General features: G+C 37.7%; 1 protein-coding gene across 1 annotated transcript in view; it reads right to left on the bottom strand.

Moving 5' to 3' along the window:
• TELO2 (telomere maintenance 2) overlaps positions 1-22,957 on the bottom strand; it is a 172,000-nt gene that overhangs the window by 20,589 nt on the left and 128,454 nt on the right. Inside the window, exons 18-19 of the mRNA XM_053694239.1 lie at positions 12,754-12,818; positions 12,527-12,642 (exon numbers count right to left, since the gene is read on the bottom strand). Of these exons, the coding sequence (XP_053550214.1) occupies positions 12,527-12,642; positions 12,754-12,818 (181 nt within the window). The remainder of the gene's footprint in view (positions 1-12,526; positions 12,643-12,753; positions 12,819-22,957) is intronic.

Here is a 22,957-nt window from a genome sequence, read left to right as displayed (position 1 = left end):
CTGCTTGGCTAAAATGTAAGTCTGTCAAAAGAACTGAAATAAGGTGGCAGCTTGCAGAGGTTTAGATACAAGGTAATCACAGAGGTAAAAAGTGTATTAATATAAACGTGTTGATTATGCAAAACTGGGTAATAGGTAATGTGATCGCATGATTTCAATGATATGATCGAGCCAGAGGGGAGTGCCTATGACACTAGGCATGCCCTCCAGCTTGCGATCCCATTTGGGAAGCGGCTATGGTTTTAGGACAGCCAAATGGCTAGGACATTCTATGCCGTCCTAACGGCACTAAAACCCAGTGCAGTTAGGATGGCATGGAATATTCTAACGGAGGGAAGGGTTTAATGCAACATTTCCAGACAAAAATAATATTTTAAAGGGACAGTCTAGTCCAAAAAAAAACCTTTCACGATTCAGATAGAGCATGTAATTTTAAACAACTTTCCAATTTACTTTTATTACCAATTTTGCTTTGTTCTCTTGGTATTCTTAGTTGAAAGCTAAACATAGCAAATTCATATGCTAATTTCTTAGACCTTAAGTTCCGCCTCTTAATAAATGCTTTTTGACAGTTTTTCACCACTAGAGGGTGTTCATGTGTGTCATATAGATAACACTGTGCTCACGCACGTGGAGTTACCTAGGACCGCACTGATTGGCTAAAATGCAAGTCTGTCAAAAGAACTGAAATAAGGGGGCAGTTTGCAGAGGCTTAGATACAAGGTAATCAAAGATGATTTTTTTTTCAATATAACTGTGTTGGTTATGCAAAACTAGGGAATGGGTAATAAAGGGATTATCTATCTTTTTAAACAAAAAAAAAATCTGGTGTAGACTGTCCCTTTAAAGCAAAGGAAAGGGAGATGCTCTCAAACAACACTGCTGGAAAACATCTAACATATTAACCAGATTTGTCTAAAAGTCAGACTGACAAGTAAATCACACCAACTATATGACATATTCCAGAATATATAGAATATATAAGAATGACTATAATACTACTCTTGTGGAGGCCGCAGCCTACCCCACATTGTTATTGTCAATTGAACAAACATTTTTAATAAAGCTTTGAATAAAGTGAACCAATCTTGGTTTAATCAAAATACTGCAAACTAATCCAAAATATAACTACCTACCCAATGAGAAAAGAAAATATTTCCACAGCGCCTGATTATACCATTTAAAGGGACAGTATACACTCATTTTCATATAACTGCATGTAATAGACACTACTATAAAGAATAAGATGCACAGATACTGATATAAAAATCCAGAATAAAATGGTTTAAAAACTTACTTAGAATCTTTCAGTTTAGCTCTGTTGAAAAGGCAGCTGGAAAGCCCACTGCAAGTGGGAAAGAAGACACTCCCCCCTCCCCCTTCTTTTGCATATGAAAAGACCCTTTACACAAACAGGAGCAAGATGGAGAAAGTAGCTGACAGTATTCTCATAAAACGTTGGGGCTTGGTTAGGAGTCTGAAAATCAGAGCAATGTTATTTAAAAATAAGCAAAAATATCCATTTTGTTAAGAAAAAAACTTTATGGGCTATATAAATAGATCATCTACAACACATTTATGCAAAGAAAAAATTAGTGTATAATGTCCCTTTAAGCTCCTCCTAAAAGCAAGATCTCTCAACCAGATCTCATAGGTGACTATAAATAAAGCAAGGGTTAGGAGAGCTAAAGAGGCCAAAAAGGCTAGTTTAGCTTAAAGAGGGATTTAGAGGGGAAAACAAATGCAAATACGGATTAAAAGGTATTTATTGGACAATATTAAAAAACTAGAGTTACAATAACTAGACGCTAAGAAGCATTATATAGATCCAAAGTGGTGATCAAAGGATGTAAAGTGCAGATAACAATGTTAGAATGATAACAATGGGTACATTGAATACAATCAAGTGACCCTATGTCCACAGAGATACAGTGGGATGAGTCCACCAATAAATGACGTAAATCAAACGTATAGATTATCAAGTGGTGCAAATAACAAATAATGCAAATACACAAATTACACAAAATGCACAATACACATTATACAACATATGATTGGAATCTTATATATAAGTGAAAAAAAGAGAGTTCAAATAGTGTCCAAAATCCTTATCGTGGAGAGAGGAACAGAAAAACAACAACAGATTAATGTCCAAAAACATAATTTATGTAAGAACTTACCTGATAAATTCATTTCTTTCATATTAGCAAGAGTCCATGAGCTAGTGACGTATGGGATATACATTCCTACCAGGAGGGGCAAAGTTTCCCAAACCTCAAAATGCCTATAAATACACCCCTCACCACACCCACAATTCAGTTTAACGAATAGCCAAGAAGTGGGGTGATAAAAAAGTGCGAAAGCATATAAAATAAGGAATTGGAATAATTGTGCTTTATACAAAAATCATAACCACCACAAAAAAAGGGCGGGCCTCATGGACTCTTGCTAATATGAAAGAAATGAATTTATCAGGTAAGTTCTTACATAAATTATGTTTTCTTTCATGTAATTAGCAAGAGTCCATGAGCTAGTGACGTATGGGATAATGATTACCCAAGATGTGGATCTTTCCACACAAGAGTCACTAGAGAGGGAGGGATAAAATAAAGACAGCCAATTCCTGCTGAAAATAATCCACACCCAAAATAAAGTTTAATGAAAAACATAAGCAGAAGATTCAGACTGAAACCGCTGCCTGAAGTACTTTTCTACCAAAAACTGCTTCAGAAGAAGAAAATACATCAAAATGGTAGAATTTAGTAAAAGTATGCAAAGAGGACCAAGTTGCTGCTTTGCAAATCTGATCAACCGAAGCTTCATTCCTAAACGCCCAGGAAGTAGAAACTGACCTGGTAGAATGAGGAGTTTTACCCGACTCAACATAGGCAAGATGAATTAAAGATTTCAACCAAGATGCCAAAGAAATAGCAGAAGCTTTCTGGCCTTTTCTAGAACCGGAAAAGATAACAAATAGACTAGAAGTCTTTCGGAAAGATTTAGTAGCTTCAACATAATATTTCAAAGCTCTAACAACATCCAAAGAATGCAATGATTTCTCCTTAGAATTCTTAGGATTAGGACATAATGAGGGAACCACAATTTCTCTACTAATGTTGTTGGAATTCACAACTTTAGGTAAAAATTCAAAAGAAGTTCGCAACACCGCCTTATCCTGATGAAAAATCAGAAAAGGAGACTCACAAGAAAGAGCAGATAATTCAGAAACTCTTCTGGCAGAAGAGATGGCCAAAAGGAACAAAACTTTCCAAGAAAGTAATTTAATGTCCAATGAATGCATAGGTTCAAAGGGAGGAGCTTGAAGAGCTCCCAGAACCAAATTCAAACTCCAAGGAGGAGAAATAGACTTAATGACAGGTTTTATACGAACCAAAGCTTGTACAAAACAATGAATATCAGGAAGAATAGCAATCTTTCTGTGGAAAAGAACAGAAAGAGCAGAGATTTGTCCTTTCAAGGAACTTGCAGACAAACCCTTATCTAAATCATCCTGAAGAAACTGTAAAATTCTCGGTATTCTAAAAGAATGCCAAGAAAAATGATGAGAAAGACACCAAGAAATATAAGTCTTCCAGACTCTATAATATATCTCTCTAGATACAGATTTACGAGCCTGTAACATAGTATTAATCACAGAGTCAGAGAAACCTCTTTGACCAAGAATCAAGCGTTCAATCTCCATACCTTTAAATTTAAGGATTTCAGATCCTGATGGAAAAAAGGACCTTGTGACAGAAGGTCTGGTCTTAATGGAAGAGTCCACGGTTGGCAAGAGGCCATCCGGACAAGATCCGCATACCAAAACCTGTGAGGCCATGCCGGAGCTACCAGCAGAACAAACTAGCATTCCTTCAGAATCTTGGAGATTACTCTTGGAAGAAGAATTAGAGGCGGAAAGATATAGGCAGGATGATACTTCCAAGGAAGTGATAATGCATCCACTGCCTCCGCCTGAGGATCCCGGGATCTGGACAGATATCTGGGAAGTTTCTTGTTTAGATGAGACGCCATCAGATCTATTTCTGGAAGTTCCCACCTTTGAACAATCTGAAGAAATACCTCTGGGTGAAGAGACCATTCGCCCGGATGCAACGTTTGGCGACTGAGATAATCCGCTTCCCAATTGTCTACACCTGGGATATGAACCGCAGAGATTAGACAGGAGCTGGATTCCGCCCAAACCAAAATTCGAGATACTTCTTTCATAGCCAGAGGACTGTGAGTCCCTCCTTGATGATTGATGTATGCCACAGTTGTGACATTGTCTGTCTGAAAACAAATGAACGATTCTCTCTTCAGAAGAGGCCAAAACTGAAGAGCTCTGAAAATTGCACGGAGTTCCAAAATATTGATCGGTAATCTCACCTCCTGAGATTCCCAAACTCCTTGTGCTGTCAGAGATCCCCACACAGCTCCCCAACCTGTGAGACTTGCATCTGTTGAAATTACAGTCCAGGTCGGAAGCACAAAAGAAGCCCCCTGAATTAAACGATGGTGATCTGTCCACCACGTTAGAGAGTGTCGAACAATCGGTTTTAAAGATATTAATGGAGATATCTTTGTGTAATCCTTGCACCATTGATTCAGCATACAGAGCTGAAGAGGTCGCATGTGAAAACGAGCAAAGGGGATCGCGTCCGATGCAGCAGTCATAAGACCTAGAATTTCCATGCATAAGGCTACCGAAGGGAATGATTGTGACTGAAGGTTTCGACAAGCTGAAATCAATTTTAGACGTCTCTTGTCTGTTAAAGACAGAGTCATGGACACTGAATCTATCTGGAAACCCAGAAAGGTTACCCTTGACTGAGGAATCAATGAACTTTTTGGTAAATTGATCCTCCAACCATGATCTTGAAGAAACAACACAAGTCGATTCGTATGAGATTCTGCTAAATGTAAAGACTGAGCAAGTACCAAGATATCGTCCAAATAAGGAAATACCACAATACCCTGTTCTCTGATTACAGACAGAAGGGCACCGAGAACCTTTTTAAAAATTCTTGGAGCTGTAGCTAGGCCAAACGGTAGAGCCACAAACTGGTAATGCTTGTCCAGAAAAGAGAATCTCAGGAACTGATAATGATCTGGATGAATCGGAATATGCAGATATGCATCCTGTAAATCTATTGTGGACATATAATTCCCTTGCTGAACAAAAGGCAAGATAGTCCTTACAGTTACCATCTTGAACGTTGGTATCCTTACATAACGATTCAATATTTTTAGATCCAGAACTGGTCTGAAGGAATTCTCCTTCTTTGGTACAATGAAGAGATTTGAATAAAACCCCATCCCCTGTTCCGGAACCGGAACTGGAACTGGCATAATTACTCCAGCCAACTCTAGATCTGAAACACAATTCAGAAATGCTTGAGCTTTCACTGGATTTACTGGGACACGGGAAAGAAAAAAATCTCTTTGCAGGAGGTCTCATCTTGAAACCAATTCTGTACCCTTCTGAAACAATGTTCTGAATCCAAAGATTGTGAACAGAATTGATCCAAATTTCTTTGAAAAAACGTAACCTGCCCCCTACCAGCTGAGCTGGAATGAGGGCCGCACCTTCATGTGGACTTAGAAGCAGGCTTTGCCTTTCTAGCAGGCTTGGATTTATTCCAGACTGGAGATGGTTTCCAAACTGAAACTGCTCCTGAGGATGAAGGATCAGGCTTTTGTTCTTTGTTGAAACGAAAGGAACGAAAACGATTATTAGCCCTGTTTTTACCTTTAGATTTTTTATCCTGTGGTAAAAAAGTTCCTTTCCCACCAGTAACAGTTGAGATAATAGAATCCAACTGAGAACCAAATAATTTGTTACCCTGGAAAGAAATGGAAAGTAGAGTTGATTTAGAAGCCATATCAGCATTCCAAGTCTTAAGCCATAAAGCTCTTCTAGCTAAAATAGCTAGAGACATAAACCTGACATCAACTCTGATAATGTCAAAAATGGCATCACAGATAAAATTATTAGCATGCTGAAGAAGAATAATAATATCATGAGAATCATGATTTGTTACTTGTTGCGCTAAAGTTTCCAACCAAAAAGTTGAAGCTGCAGCAACATCAGCCAATGATATAGCAGGTCTAAGAAGATTACCTGAACACAGATAAGCTTTTCTTAGAAAGGATTCAATTTTCCTATCTAAAGGATCTTTAAACGAAGTACCATCTGACGTAGGAATGGTAGTACGTTTAGCAAGGGTAGAAATAGCCCCATCAACTTAAGGGATTTTGTCCCAAAATTCTAATCTGTCAGACGGCACAGGATATAATTGCTTAAAACGTTTAGAAGGAGTAAATGAATTACCCAATTTATCCCATTCTTTGGAAATTACTGCAGAAATAGCATTAGGAACAGGAAAAACTTCTGGAATAATCACAGGAGATTTAAATACCTTATCTAAACGTTTAGAATTAGTATCAAGAGGACCAGAATCCTCTATTTCTAAAGCAATTAGTACTTCTTTAAGTAAAGAACGAATAAATTCCATTTTAAATAAATATGAAGATTTATCAGCATCAATCTCTGAAACAGAATCCTCTGAACCAGAAGAGTCATCAGAATCAGAATGATGCTGTTCATTTAAAAATTCATCTGTAGGGAGAGAAGTTTTAAAAGATTTTTTACGTTTACTAGAAGGAGAAATAACAGACATAGCCTTCTTGATGGATTCAGAAACAAAATCTCTTATGTTATCAGGAACATTCTGCACCTTAGATGTTGAAGGAACTGCAACAGACAATGGTACTTTACTAAAGGAAATATTATCTGCATTAACAAGTTTGTCATGACAATTAATACAAACAACAGCCTGAGAAATAGCTACCAAAAGTTTACAGCAGATACACTTAGCTTTGGTAGATCCAGCACTAGACAGCGATTTTCCTGTAGTATCTTCTGACTCAGATGCACCGTGAGACATCTTGCAATATGTAAGAGAAAAAACAACATATAAAGCAAAATTGATCAAATTCCTTAAATGACAGTTTCAGGAATGGGAAAAAATGCCAAAGAACAAGCTTCTAGCAACCAGAAGCAATGAAAAATGAGACTTAAATAATGTGGAGACAAAAGCGACGCCCATATTTTTTTAGCGCCAAATAAGACGCCCACATTATTTGGCGCCTAAATGCTTTTTGGCGCCAAAAATGACGCCACATCCGGAACGCCGACATTTTTGGCGCAAAATAACGTCAAAAAATGACGCAACTTCCGGCGACACGTATGACGCCGGAAACGGAAAAGAATTTTTGCGCCAAAAAAGTCCGCGCCAAGAATGACGCAATAAAATGAAGCATTTTCAGCCCCCGCGAGCCTAACAGCCCACAGGGAAAAAAAGAGTCAAATTTTTGAAGGTAAGAAAAAATGATTAAATCAAATGCATTATCCCAAATATGAAACTGACTGTCTGAAAAATAAGGAAAGTTGAACATTCTGAGTCAAGGCAAATAAATGTTTGAATACATATATTTAGAACTTTATAAACAAAGTGCCCAACCATAGCTTAGAGTGTCACAGAAAATAAGATTTACTTACCCCAGGACACTCATCTACATGTTTGTAGAAAGCCAAACCAGTACAGAAACGAGAATCAGCAGAGGTAATGGTATATATAAGAGTATATCGTCGATCTGAAAAGGGAGGTAAGAGATGAATCTCTACGACCGATAACAGAGAACCTATGAAATAGACCCCGTAGAAGGAGATCACTGCATTCAAATAGGCAATACTCTCCTCACATCCCTCTGACATTCACTGCACGCTGAGAGGAAAACCGGGCTCCAACTTGCTGCGGAGCGCATATCAACGTAGAATCTAGCACAAACTTACTTCACCACCTCCATCGGAGGCAAAGTTTGTAAAACTGAATTGTGGGTGTGGTGAGGGGTGTATTTATAGGCATTTTGAGGTTTGGGAAACTTTGCCCCTCCTGGTAGGAATGTATATCCCATACGTCACTAGCTCATGGACTCTTGCTAATTACATGAAAGAAATTAATGGGTGTCCAAAAATAATTTTTTTTTAAATATGTGTATTTGTATCCGCATGGATGATAATGTAAAACAGGTGATGAAAAAACAAAAAACTAAAAGCTTGTTAAGAACTTATTAAAAATGTTGTGGTGTACACCAAAAATGTGAAAAATATAAAAAAATATAAAAAATATATATGCTTAAGGGTTCGAAACCATGGGGGGGAGAGGTATGAGATAAAAATATATCAAAAATATGAAAAAATGATTTATCCAGATAACAGTAGTATCCACAGATTGTATCCAATGATCGTGAGCTGTATCCTATGTAAATAGTCTTAGACTTCCTTGATGTAAAATAAAATCCTTTCTTGGTATATAATACTTTCCCATAAAATCTTCAATGAAAAGTGGTACTGATCGATATCCTATGCCCTGCTGTACAACAGAAAAACTTTCCAGAATATTTGGCAAAATGTCACACTTGCAGCTGACCAGTGTAAGCGAGTACAGAAGGCCTCTTTAACGCTCCTCACCCTTACTTTATTTATAACTACCTACCCACTAAATTAAATAAAAGGATTTTTATTAAACTGAGATTGGTTCACTTTATTCAAAATTGTTGTTCACTATTGACATGTATAAATAAATATGGGGTTATAACTTCAAAGATTTCCACTTTAGGGTCGATTTATCAATCTCTTTGCACCCCTTCGACTGCAGGTTCTCACAAGAGAGCCTGCAGTCTGTATTTAACAAGCAGCGGTCATCAGACCTCTTAGGTGGCGAATTTCAATCTCTCCGGTCTCGTGTGACCGGGGAGATTGATAGCTCCTGCCCATGCGTGATTGGCTGTGCGCGGGAAGGGGGCAGGATTGCACGCAAGCATAAAATAGCGCTTGTGTGCAATGCAGAATTCCGGCAGCTGAATTGAGACCGTCAGAGGCGAGCTGTGGCAGACAGGGGCACGTATGTGCGCCCCTGTCCGCCGCAGCTTGATAATTCAACCCCTTAAAGGACCACTCAATGCAATAGAATTACATAATTAACAAGTACATAATAAAAAGGCAGTGATTTAACACCTACTCTGAATTTCAAATAAGCAGTAGATTTTTTTTTCTGACAAATTTATTTTTTCTCCCATTTTCGAGAAGGGTCTAGCTGCAGACTGGAGCTCCACTCTGGACAGGAAACATGTGACCTCCACTCAAAGCTTTTTTTTAAATCAACTTTAATGTAACAAACAACCTATAGACAATCATTCTGAAAACAAAACATTTTGCAGCTTTCTTGTTCTTATTAATGTGCACTCACAGTGGTTACCTTATAAATGACAATCAGCATAAACCACTGTGAGTGCACATTAAGAACAAGAAACCTGCAAAATGTTTCGTTTTCAGAATGATTGTCTATAGGTTGTTTGTTACATTAAAGTTGATTTAAAAAAAAAAAAGCTTTGAGTGTAGGTCACATGTTTCCTGTCTAGAGTCAGTGGAGGTCACATGTTTCCTGTCTAGAGTGGAGCTCCAGTCTGCAACTAGACTACTTTGCCATTTTCCAGCCCCCTGTATCATGTGACAGACATCAGCCAATCAAAGACTAGTATACGTATACCTAGTTAGCTTGTGCACATACTCAGTAGGATCTTGTTCCCCAGAAAGTTTGTATACAAAAAGACTGTGCAAAATTAAGTGTCTTAAAACTGCATGATCTATCTAAATCATAAAAGCTATTTTGACTTGAGTGTCCCTTTAAGGGTATAAGTATAATATAAACAGAGAATATAGCTAGTATATTAGAATAAATATTACTTCTTATTTACGTTTTGATTTAGTGTCCCTAACCTCTTAAGGACATATGACGGAATTTTTCCGTCATAAAACAATTGAGCAAACTGAAAGCTGTGTCCTTAAAGGGTTAATTGCTCTCATAATGTTTTGTTTTCATCGTCTACTAATTAATTTAAGATTAATTAATTAATGAATGAAAGAAAACAGAACTGGTAATAAAGTTATTTATACGATATGCCTTTAGAAACTGAAGTGGACCTGTTTGAAGACTGATGTCTAGTGAGTACAATCTACATCTTAGTTATCTTAAAGTCTTACTTTAGATTAAGCAGCAAATATCCTCCTGCACTCTTTCTATATCATGCAGCAGGAACAGTAAAAAGTTATTTTACAATGACTTTTGTTTCTGGTCACTTTGAAATGTCTGCTAAGCTCTGCCCACTGATGACATCACGATCTGGGCTGCATCTAAACATTCTGCTGAATAGCATTGACAGTCTGTTGAATCCAATTAGTGAGTCTTTTGTAACTAGTAATGCAGCCCAGATCGTGATGTTATCAGTGGGCGGAGCTTTGCAGCCATTTCAAAGTGACCAGAAACAATAGTCATTTTAAAATAACTTTTTACTGTTACTGCTGCATGATATAGAAAGGGTGCAGGAGGCTATTTGCAGCTTAATCTAGAGTAAGACTTTAAGATGACTAAGGTGTAGACTGTCCCATTAAGTACTCACTGGACATCGGTCTTCAAACAAAACAGGTCCACTTCAGTTTTTAAAGGCATAGACTGTCCCTTTAATTGAGAACTATTGTTCCTGAATTGAAACAAGCTGGGGATTGGCTGATTTTTTAATCTCCTGAAGAGTCAATTCTGGATTTTTCTAATTGGACCGTTAAATTATGTGGTACTCAATACTAACATTTTACCTGCAAGAGAACTCTTCTCTTTAGCCTTATGTATAATTATGATTGGTTGGTTGCATTTCAGCCTTTTTTTCAATGGTTTTATTTATCTGATACATACAATTATATTGGAAGCATGTGTAAATGGAAATGATATAATTATTTGACAATATGATTATAATTTTTAGAAATATCTTTTGATTATATTTTTTTCATTATACTCCTTTGGATTTAATTTCCCTTAGCACCGAGGACCTGATGTGCTAAAGCTCTCTGCTCAGATGAGATGATCTAAAATGATCCTCCAGTACTGCAAGATCCCTCATTATATTCTAGAAAGGCAGATTTTTCTATACTTCTATAAGGGGCATTTTTGTATGTGAAAGAGAGACAAACCCAGTGAAATACAGCACTGAATGGACATGAGAGTTTTATTACATTTACACTGCATGCTTTGTATTTTATATTACTTTAGACCTTATTATATCCTTTAAGATTTATTATATTTAAGCTTTGCACTTTCTATTTTGTATTTCAATCCATTTAGATTCAGAATACAACAGTGTACTTAGAATTATGATTTTACAAATTATGATTATGCTTTGACAGTTTCTGTGTAACTTTAACAAACTAGGATTATACTTTGTATATTTATGTGCTTTACAACTCACATTGCAGTTGGTATTTGTTGTATGTAAAATAAACTTGTCAATTTTAGAAAGTTGTAGGGACAGGGAAATTCCCACAGATATGCTATTTTACACCCTCAAGTCTCACTAATTCATCTCACCAGCTGTATGCATTTGGTGTGTGTGTATAATTCACAATACACTTGTTTAACTGACAGATAAGTAATGTAAACTAGAAGCAATTGCAAGTTAAATTGTAGTGAAAACATTTCCGCTTAACCCCTTCACTACTGGGAATTTCAGAGAAAAACTGCAAAATACCGAAGAATTTTTAGCATTTTTGCTATCACTCCATTAAAAAGTAGACAACCCATGGTGTTGATCTAGGCCCATCTTGGTTTATTTCATGCCACCGTTTCGCCGCCAAATGCAATCATATTTAAAAAATTGTTAACTTTGTCACAAACTTTGGGTTTCTTACTGAAATGATTTACACACAACTACTGCTGTCGTAAGACAAATGGGTTGTAAAAGGTTCCCTGGAGTCCCTTTTCTTCAGAAATAGCAGACATGTATCGCTTTGCAACTAGTTTTTGGTAATTAGGTCACTAATTGCAACTGCACACCACACTTCTGAAATTCCTGGTGGTGAAGGGGTTAATTAGTTAGCAGGAAGGGGAATAGTTTTTTTAATGCTGGGATTACCCTCCCACCTTCCTGATCCCTCACAAACAGCTCCCCTCCCCCACACGTGTGACCACCATCATAGGTACTACATAATCTGCCAGTATTAAGTTGTTGTTTTTTTGTTTGTTTTAAAAAAATAAAATTATATGTATTTATTTATTTTAGGCAGTGTAGGATCCCGCCTTACCCTACCTGATCCCAACCAAAAAGTCCAATGGTGGAGGGTTACTTCAGACTGGTGTGTTCCCAGGGAAAAGAAATAAATACACTTATATATTCCTCAACTGTGAATATATTTCAATTATTATTTGAAGTTGTCTCTGCAGCACTGCGCTATTGGTGGCTTCTCCTCCTATAAAAGCATACCATGAGAGTTGGATTCCAAATAATAAAAAAGCACAAGTTTGACCCAGAGGGGGATCGGTGCTACCACAAATAACAAGAATATGACATACTCCTGATATGTGAGGAACAAAGGAGTGAAGCAAAAAAACTGTATATGATTAATCCAGATGCTTACCTGCCAGCCAACACTGCATCTCCAGAACCTCTTCTGACATGTCCGTCATGAGCCGTTCCCATGGAACACTTAGCAGGACAGTAGAGATGCAGAAAAGGAGACCTTGTCTAACAAATCTGCACAAGAGAGTTAGAGGACCATGTCACACATTACCCATCACATGCAACCCGTAATGTCATCTCTCGGGTAAGCCCAGAAGCTTTCCACTTCTATATAACCCAACTTACGAGTCAATATGAAAGCGAAGAACCCAGACAAATTCCAAGAGAGCTTTGCCCATTTGAGATGCAATCTGAGAAAACAAAAACAAGAAGACTACATTATGGTTTTTTTTAATATAAATGTATATATAGATCGTTTATATAGACATGTGTAGTAGGTTTCTGATGACTCCGAAAGTGGAAGAGGGCAGCCGCTATCAGCATTTGTCTCTTTTCAGAGAGGGATTTATTATTGTGATTTGTGGATTTGCACAGATCTTAGCGTTTTGCACTTTCACAAGAATAAATTGGTCTCTGAAAAGAGACAAATGCTGATAGCAGCTGTCTACTTCTGCATTTGGCGGCATCTGAAGCCTCCGAATGAACATGTTTAACAAATATATAGTTCTATACACATTGATACTAAGTAGAGAGAGATAAAGTGGGAGATAATTTTTCACAGCTGATAACAAGTGTTCAATAAATACAATCTAAAGAATAATCTAAGAATAAAATTTAACCTATTATATGAACATGCTGATATAAAAGGGGTCAGAGGCACTGCCCCATATAAACCTAATATGGGCTGTCAGACTATTGTAAGCTTATGAAAACAATTTTTTAACTTACATACAGTAATTTACATTTCAAGTGAAAGCGCATGAAGAAAATCGTTATAACCATTAATTATCTGTACGGATATGGTTCTACAAGATTGTGAGAGATATTAAAGGGAAACTCAGGTCAAAATTAAACTTTCCTGATTCAGATAGAGAATGCAATTTTAAACGACTTTCCAATTTACTTCCATTAACAAAAATGTGCACAGTCTTTTTATATTTTCACCAGAAATTTGCAAGAATTCACAGAATAAGCGTGTATGCATTTGTGATTGGCTGATGGTTGTCACATGGAACGTGTATGCATTTGTGATTGGCTGATGGTTGTCACATGGAACGTGTATGCATTTGTGATTGGCTGATGGTTGTCACATGGAACGTGTATGCATTTGTGATTGGCTGATGGTTGTCACATGGAACGTGTATGCATTTGTGATTGGCTGATGGCTGTCACATGGTACAGGGAGAGTGGAAATAGACATAACTTTTAAAATTGTCAGAAAATCTACTACTCATTTGAAGTTCAGGCTAAGAGCTATTGCATTGTCTTGTTATCTTGCATTTGTTGTCTATGCAAATCTACTCTGTTGACTGGTCCTTTAATGTTAAATACAGAGACCCATAATTTCAAATAAGCACTTAAACTGTAATTAAAAGAAATAAGTAAGATATGGAGTCTAGTCTAGTTGCAGTACAAGCATATATTTTTAAATGTGTCTTTTTATGTTTGTGAGGTGTCACTGCCCATCAATAAAGAGAGGTGAGTTCTGCTTATCAGCCAGTGAGTAAGTAGTCCTTAAAGGGATATGAAACACAACATTTGTCTTTCATGATTTAGGTAGAACATACAATTTTAAACAACTTTCCAGTTTACTTCTATTATCAAATTTGCTTCATTCTCTTGGTATCATTTGTTGAAGGAGCAGCTATGCACTACTGTTTTTTTAACTGAGCACATGGGTGAGCCAATGACAATTGGTATATATATGCAGCCACCAATCAGCAGCTAGAACCTAGGTTCTTTGCTGTTCCTGAGCTTTCCTTGATAAATCTTTGAGCAAAAGGATAACAAGAGAAGGAAGCAAATTAAATAATAGACGTAAATTGGAAAGTAGTTTAAAATTGTATTATCTGTCTGAATCATTAAGGAAAAATGTTTGGGTGTTATGTCCCTTTTAAGGAATAAAAACAACTTTATAGTGATCCGGAATGTTATTGATATTTCAGATGGAGTTTAAAGGAACACTAAACCCAAATTTTTTTCTTTCATGAATTAACTAGATATATGAGAAACCCGTTGCTTTATGCTTATAATAAACTGCCCCTTTGCACATAGGGGTGAATTCTTTTAAGGTTATGTGAGTTTTTACTTGAGACCACAATATCCTTTACCACTGGCCATACCAAACATCTGGAGCATCTGAATCTGATTGCCGGAGTGAGCCAGTTGGAGGGCTCTGATTCATCCAGCCTATGTGACTTGGACAGCATTATAGTGCATTCCCTTTGTGAGTATTACTCTGTGGAGAAGAATATTGGATTTTTTCTGGATCTTGTTTGATTTTCTACACCATTGGAGTGCCTTTTTATATTTATTGTCTTAAAGGGCCAATAGACAGAGGAGGAGCGAGCTGCATTGAATGTTATGGCGCGGTCGGGCCGGGCTGTGACTAAACAGCTGGCCCTAATGCGCTCTGAAAAAACCCAGACCCGCTCAGTAGAGCACAGAGGGTGGGTCTGGAAAACCCTCTTATTTTTATTAAAAATACCGGAGATGTAATATAATAAACAACTTGCACTAATATAATGTTATATAATTCTGCACTATGTGCAGAATTATATAACATTATTTTTTAGGTTTACTGGCCCTTTAAGAAGAGCTGATCCTGGTGCCTGCTTGCTACCGACGGAAGCCTCAAGAGGGCGTCTTTGTTCATTGGGACCATATATATTTTAACATATCTAATTAGGACTCTTTGTAGTCATATTACATTTTAGATTTTTTTAGTTGGCTCACACATTCTTGGAGAATGATATCTGGTAAAGTATTTTTGTGACCTATTACAGTATTTGTAGGGAATAGCTCATATACACTGCGTTGTAACTTTGCAGGTAGTAAATTGCAGAACCTAACTCTGCTGCTTCAGTATCTGATTACAATTTAGATTCTACATAGAAGTCAATATAGTGGATTATTATCTGAATTAGTGCAGATTTCTCTCATTGGCTGTAGCAATAGAGCATAGTCTACATCCTCAAATAAGCCATAGTCATATTTGTCAGTGCAAGTACTGAACTTAACGTTGTATAATTTGCTCTCCTTATACACTTGATTTCAAAATTATTTATCTATTATGGGCTGCTTTCCGGATTTGTAATACCTTACTCTGTTACAATTGTTTGGCATCCTATCTTACCATTTTAAGATCTGCTATTTGATTAGTATACTGTATTGATTTATTAGTAATTTTCAGCCCTGGTGTAGTTCTAGCTATAGGAAGGAGGATACTGCTTAGTTTCCAACCTTGAAGACACAGTCCATTCACTACCCATTTTTACAACAAATCTCAATCTTATTCCGTACTTTCTAGTATTTCTATATATGGGTCTGTATTTTCACAATTTTTATAAGTATATTCTCCTAGTATACAGCCTATTTTCTACTCTTACCTCAAGGCAGGTGGGGGGGGGGTTGATTTTGAACGAATATTCTCCTAAATTGCAAAGCATACCTGTTTATTTCTGATTTTCGTCACATACACCAATAGTAGGGTGCATCTTACCTACACACAGCTGTGCAATTCTGGTTTCTCCAACTTTATGTCAGGAACATTTTTTTTATATATGCTCTTACTCTGTGCATACAGATTAACTAACTACAATCACTATCTAATAAGCTTTAGTATTTTAAAAACAAAAAGTGCAACTTTTTCATATTATAAGAGTGTATACCTACATGTATAACACACTGCAGTTTTTGTCCCACGCTTGTTTAGTTTGGACTATTTAAGTTTGTTTAAGTTGGGCACATTACTTATATTGGGTTGTTAGAAGATTCTTAAAGGGACAGTCTACCCCAGAATTTTTATTGTTTTGCATAACCAACACGGTTATATTAATATACATTTTACCTCTGTGATTACCTTGTATCTACTGCCCCCTTATCTCAGTTCTTTTTACAGAGACTTGCATGTTAGACAATCAGTACTGACTCTTAAGTAACTCCAGGGGAGTGAGCACAATGTTATCTATATGGCACACATGAACTAATGTCATCTAGCTGTGAAAAACTGTCAAAAGGCACAGAGATAAGAGGGGGCTTTCAAGGGCTTAGAAATTAGCATATGAGCCTACCTAGGTTTAGCTTTCAACAAAGAATACCAAGAGAATAAAATAAATTTGATGATAAAACATAATTTATGTAAGAACTTACCTGATAAATTCATTTCTTTCATATTAGCAAGAGTCCATGAGCTAGTGACGTATGGGATATACATTCCTACCAGGAGGGGCAAAGTTTCCCAAACCTCAAAATGCCTATAAATACACCCCTCACCACACCCACAAATCAGTTTAACGAATAGCCAAGAAGTGGGGTGATAAGAAAAAAAGTGCGAAAGCATATAAAATAAGGAATTGGAAGAATTGTGCTTTATACAAAAAAATCATAACCACCACAAAAAGGGTGGGCCTCATGGACTCTTGCTAATATGAAAGAAATGAATTTATCAGGTAAGTTCTTACATAAATTATGTTTTCTTTCATGTAATTAGCAAGAGTCCATGAGCTAGTGACGTATGGGATAATGACTACCCAAGATGTGGATCTTTCCACGCAAGAGTCACTAGAGAGGGAGGGATAAAATAAAGACAGCCAATTCCTGCTGAAAATAATCCACACCCAAAATAAAGTTTAATGAAAACATAAGCAGAAGATTCAAACTGAAACCGCTGCCTGAAGTACTTTTCTACCAAAAACTGCTTCAGAAGAAGAAAACACATCAAAATGGTAGAATTTAGTAAAAGTATGCAAAGAGGACCAAGTTGCTGCTTTGCAAATCTGATCAACCGAAGCTTCATTCCTAAACGCCCAGGAAGTAGAAACTGACCTAGTAGAATGAGCTGTAATCCTTTGAGGCGGAGTTTTACCCGACTCGACATAGGCATGATGAATTAAAGATTTCAACCAAGATGCCGAAGAAATGGCAGAAGCTTTCTGGCCTTTTCTAGAACCGGAAAAGATAACAAATAGACTAGAAGTCTTTCGGAAAGACTTAGTAGCTTCAACATAATATTTCAAAGCTCTAACAACATCCAAAGAATGCAACGATTTCTCCTTAGAATTCTTAGGATTAGGACATAATGAAGGAACCACAATTTCTCTACTAATGTTGTTGGAATTCACAACCTTAGGTAAAAATTCAAAAGAAATTCGCAACACCACCTTATCCTGATGAAAAATCAGAAAAGGAGACTCACAAGAAAGAGCAGATAATTCAGAGACTCTTCTGGCAGAAGAGATCGCCAAAAGGAACAAAACTTTCCAAGAAAGTAATTTAATGTCCAATGAATGCATGGGTTCAAAAGGAGGAGCTTGAAGAGCCCCCAGAACCAAATTCAAACTCCAAGGAGGAGAAATTGACTTAATGACAGGTTTTATACGAACCAAAACTTGTACAAAACAATGAATATCAGGAATATTAGCAATCTTTCTGTGAAAAAAGAACAGAAAGAGCAGAGATTTGTCCTTTCAAGGAACTTGCGGACAAACCTTTATCTAAACCATCCTGAAGAAACTGTAAAATTCTCGGAATTCTAAAAGAATGCCAGGAAAAATGATGAGAAAGACACCAAGAAATATAAGTCTTCCAGACTCTATAATATATCTCTCTAGATACAGATTTACGAGCCTGTAACATAGTATTAATCACAGAGTCAGAGAAACCTCTTTGACCAAGAATCAAGCGTTCAATCTCTATACCTTTAAATTTAAGGATTTGAGATCCTGATGGAAAAAAGGACCTTGCGACAGAAGGTCTGGTCTTAACGGAAGAGTCCACGGTTGGCAAGAGGCCATCCGGACAAGATCCGCATACCAAAACCTGTGAGGCCATGCTGGAGCTACCAGCAGGACAAATGAGCATTCCTTCAGAATCTTGGAGATTACTCTTGGAAGAAGAACTAGAGGCGGAAAGATATAGGAAGGATGATACTTCCAAGGAAGTGATAATGCATCCACTGCCTCCGCCTGAGGATCCCGGGATCTGGACAGATACCTGGGAAGTTTCTTGTTTAGATGAGAAGCCATCAGATCTATTTCTGGAAGTTCCCACATTTGAACAATCTGAAGAAATACCTCTGGGTGAAGAGACCATTCGCCCGGATGCAACGTTTGGCGACTGAGATAATCCGCTTCCCAATTGTCTATACCTGGGATATGAACCGCAGAGATTAGACAGGAGCTGGATTCCGCCCAAACCAGAATTCGAGATACTTCTTTCATAGCCAGAGGACTGTGAGTCCCCCCCTGATGATTGATGTATGCCACAGTTGTGACATTGTCTGTCTGAAAACAAATGAACGATTCTCTCTTCAGAAGAGGCCAAGACTGAAGAGCTCTGAAAATTGCACGGAGTTCCAAAATATTGATCGGTAATCTCACCTCCTGAGATTCCCAAACCCCTTGTGCCGTCAGAGACCCCCACACAGCTCCCCAACCTGTAAGACTTGCATCTGTTGAAATTACAGTCCAGGTCGGAAGAACAAAAGAAGCCCCCTGAACTAAACGATGGTGATCTGTCCACCGCGTTAGAGAGTGTCGTACAATCGGTTTTAAAGATATTAATTGAGATATCTTTGTGTAATCCCTGCACCATTGGTTCAGCATACAGAGCTGAAGAGGTCGCATGTGAAAACGAGCAAAGGGGATCGCGTCCGATGCAGCAGTCATAAGATATAAAATTTCCATGCAAAAGGCTACCGAAGGGAATGATTGTGACTGAAGGTTTCGACAAGCTGAAATCAATTTTAGACGTCTCTTGTCTGTCAAAGACAGAGTCATGGACACTGAATTTATCTGGAAACCCAAAAAGGTTACCCTTGTCTGAGGAATCAATGAACTTTTTAGTGAATTGATCCTCCAACCATGATCTTGAAGAAACAACACAAGTCGATTCGTATGAGATTCTGCTAAATGTGAAGACTGAGCAAGTACCAAGATATCGTCCAAATAAGGAAAAACCACAATACCCTGTTCTCTGATTACAGACAGAAGGGCACCGAGAACCTTTGTAAAAATTCTTGGAGCTGTTGCTAGGCCAAACGGCAGAGCCACAAACTGGTAATGCTTGTCCAGGAAAGAGAATCTCAGAAACTGATAGTGAGCTGGATGAATCGGAATATGCAGATATGCATCCTGTAAATCTATTGTAGACATATAATGCCCTTGCTGAACAAAAGGCAGGATAGTCCTTATAGTTACCATTTTGAATGTTGGTATCCTTACATAACGATTCAATATTTTTAGATCCAGAACTGGTCTGAAGGAATTCTCCTTCTTTGGTACAATGAAGAGATTCGAATAAAACCCCAGCCCCTGTTCCAGAACTGGAACTGGCATAATTACTCCAGCCAACTCTCGATCTGAAACACATTTCAGAAATGCTTGAGCTTTCGCTGGGTTTACTGGGACACGGGAAAGAAAAAATCTCTTTGCAGGAGGTCTTATCTTGAAACCAATTCTGTACCCTTCTGAAACAATGTTCTGAATCCAAAGATTGTGAACAGAATCGATCCAAATTTCTTTGAAAAAACGTAATCTGCCCCCTACCAGCTGAGCTGGAATGAGGGCCGCACCTTCATGTGGACTTAGAAGCTGGCTTTGCTTTTCTAGAAGGCTTGGATTTATTCCAGACTGGAGATGGTTTCCAAACTGAAACTGCTCCTGAGGATGAAGGATCAGGCTTTTGTTCTTTGTTGAAACGAAAGGAACGAAAACGATTATTAGCCCTGTTTTTACCCTTAGATTTTTTATCCTGCGGTAAAAAAGTTCCTTTCCCACCAGTAACAGTTGAGATAATAGAATCCAACTGAGAACCAAATAATTTATTACCCTGGAAAGAAAGGGAAAGTAGAGTCGATTTAGAAGACATATCAGCATTCCAAGTTTTAAGCCATAAAGCTCTTCTAGCTAAAATAGCTAGAGACATAAACCTGACATCAACTCTGATAATATCGAAAATGGCATCACAGATAAAATTATTAGCATGTTGAAGCAGAATAATAATGTTATGAGAATCATGATCTGTTACTTGTTGCGCTAAAGTTTCCAACCAAAAAGTTGAAGCTGCAGCAACATCCGCCAAAGATATAGCAGGTCTAAGAAGATTACCTGAACACAAATAAGCTTTTCTTAGAAAGGATTCAATTTTCCTATCTAGAGGATCCTTAAAGGAAGTACCATCTGCCGTAGGAATAGTAGTACGTTTAGCAAGGGTAGAAATAGCCCCATCAACTTTAGGGATTTTGTCCCAAAACTCTAATCTGTCGGACGGCACAGGATATAATTGCTTAAAACGTTTAGAAGGAGTAAATGAATTACCCAAATTATTCCATTCTCTGGAAATTACTTCAGAAATAGCACCTGGAACAGGAAAAACTTCTGGAATAACTACAGGAGATTTAAAGACCTTGTCTAAACGTTTAGATTTAGTATCAAGAGGACCAGAATCCTCAATTTCTAATGCAATTAGGACTTCTTTAAGTAAAGAACGAATAAATTCCATTTTAAGTAAATATGAAGATTTATCAGCATCAACCTCTGAGACAGAGTCCTCTGAACCAGAAGAATCATTAGAATCAGAATGATGATGTTCATTTAAAAATTCATCTGGATAAAGAGAAGTTTTAAAAGATTTTTTATATTTACTAGAAGGAGGAATAACAGACATAGCCTTCTTAATGGATTCAGAAACAAAATCTCTTATGTTATCAGGAACACTCTGAACATTAGATGTTGAGGGAACTGCAACAGGTAATGGTACTTTACTAAAGGAAATATTTTCTGCATTAATAAGTTTGTCATGACATTTAATACAAACAACAGCTGGAGGAACAACTACCAAAAGTTTACAGCAGATACACTTAGCTTTGGTAGTTCCAGCACCAGGCAGCGATTTTCCTGAAGTTTCTTCTGACTCAGATGCAACGTGAGACATCTTGCAATATGTAAGAGAAAAAACAACATATAAAGCAAAATTGATCAAATTCCTTAAATGACAGTTTCAGGAATGGGAAAAAATGCCAAAGAACAAGCTTCTAGCAACCAGAAGCAATGAAAAATGAGACTTAAATAATGTGGAGACAAAAGCGACGCCCAATTTTTTTTAGCGCCAAATAAGACGCACACATTATTTGGCGCCTAAATGCTTTTGGCGCCAAAAATGACGCCACATCCGGAACGCCAACATTTTTGGCGCAAAAGAACGTCAAAAAATGACGCAACTTCCGGCGACACGTATGACGCCGGAAACGGAAAAGATTTTTTGCGCCAAAAAAGTCCGCGCCAAGAATGACGCAATAAAAACATAATTTATGCTTACCTGATAAATTCCTTTCTTCTGTTGTGTGATCAGTCCACGGGTCATCATTACTTCTGGGATATAACTCCTCCCCAACAGGAAATGCAAGAGGATTCACCCAGCAGAGCTGCATATAGCTCCTCCCCTCTACGTCAGTCCCAGTCATTCGACCAAGAATCAACGAGAAAGGAGTAACCAAGGGTGAAGTGGTGACTGGAGTATAATTTAAAAGATATTTACCTGCCTTAAAACAGGGCGGGCCGTGGACTGATCACACAACAGAAGAAAGGAATTTATCAGGTAAGCATAAATTATGTTTTCTTCTGTTATGTGTGATCAGTCCACGGGTCATCATTACTTCTGGGATACCAATACCAAAGCAAAAGTACACGGATGACGGGAGGGATAGGCAGGCTCATTATACAGAAGGAACCACTGCCTGAAGAACCTTTCTCCCAAAAATAGCCTCCGAAGAAGCAAAAGTGTCAAATTTGTAAAATTTGGAAAAAGTATGAAGCGAAGACCAAGTTGCAGCCTTGCAAATCTGTTCAACAGAGGCCTCATTCTTAAAGGCCCAAGTGGAAGCCACAGCTCTAGTGGAGTGAGCTGTAATTCTTTCAGGAGGCTGCTGTCCAGCAGTCACATAGGCTAAACGTATTATGCTACGAAGCCAAAAAGAGAGAGAGGTAGCAGAAGCTTTTTGACCTCTCCTCTGTCCAGAGTAAACGACAAACAAGGAAGAAGTTTGGCGAAAATCTTTAGTTGCCTGCAAGTAGAACTTGAGGGCACGAACTACATCCAGATTGTGTAAAAGACGTTCCTTCTTTGAAGAAGGATTTGGACACAAGGATGGGACAACAATCTCTTGATTGATGTTCCTGTTAGTGACTACCTTAGGTAAGAACCCAGGTTTAGTACGCAGAACTACCTTGTCTGAGTGAAAAATCAGATAAGGGGAATCACAATGTAAGGCTGATAACTCAGAGACTCTTCGAGCCGAGGAAATAGCCATTAAAAACAGAACTTTCCAAGA

This window comes from Bombina bombina, chromosome 11 (genome assembly GCF_027579735.1).
Source record: "Bombina bombina isolate aBomBom1 chromosome 11, aBomBom1.pri, whole genome shotgun sequence".
Taxonomy (NCBI): Eukaryota; Metazoa; Chordata; class Amphibia; order Anura; family Bombinatoridae; genus Bombina; species Bombina bombina.
This window is presented reverse-complemented; position numbering and strand designations above follow the sequence as displayed.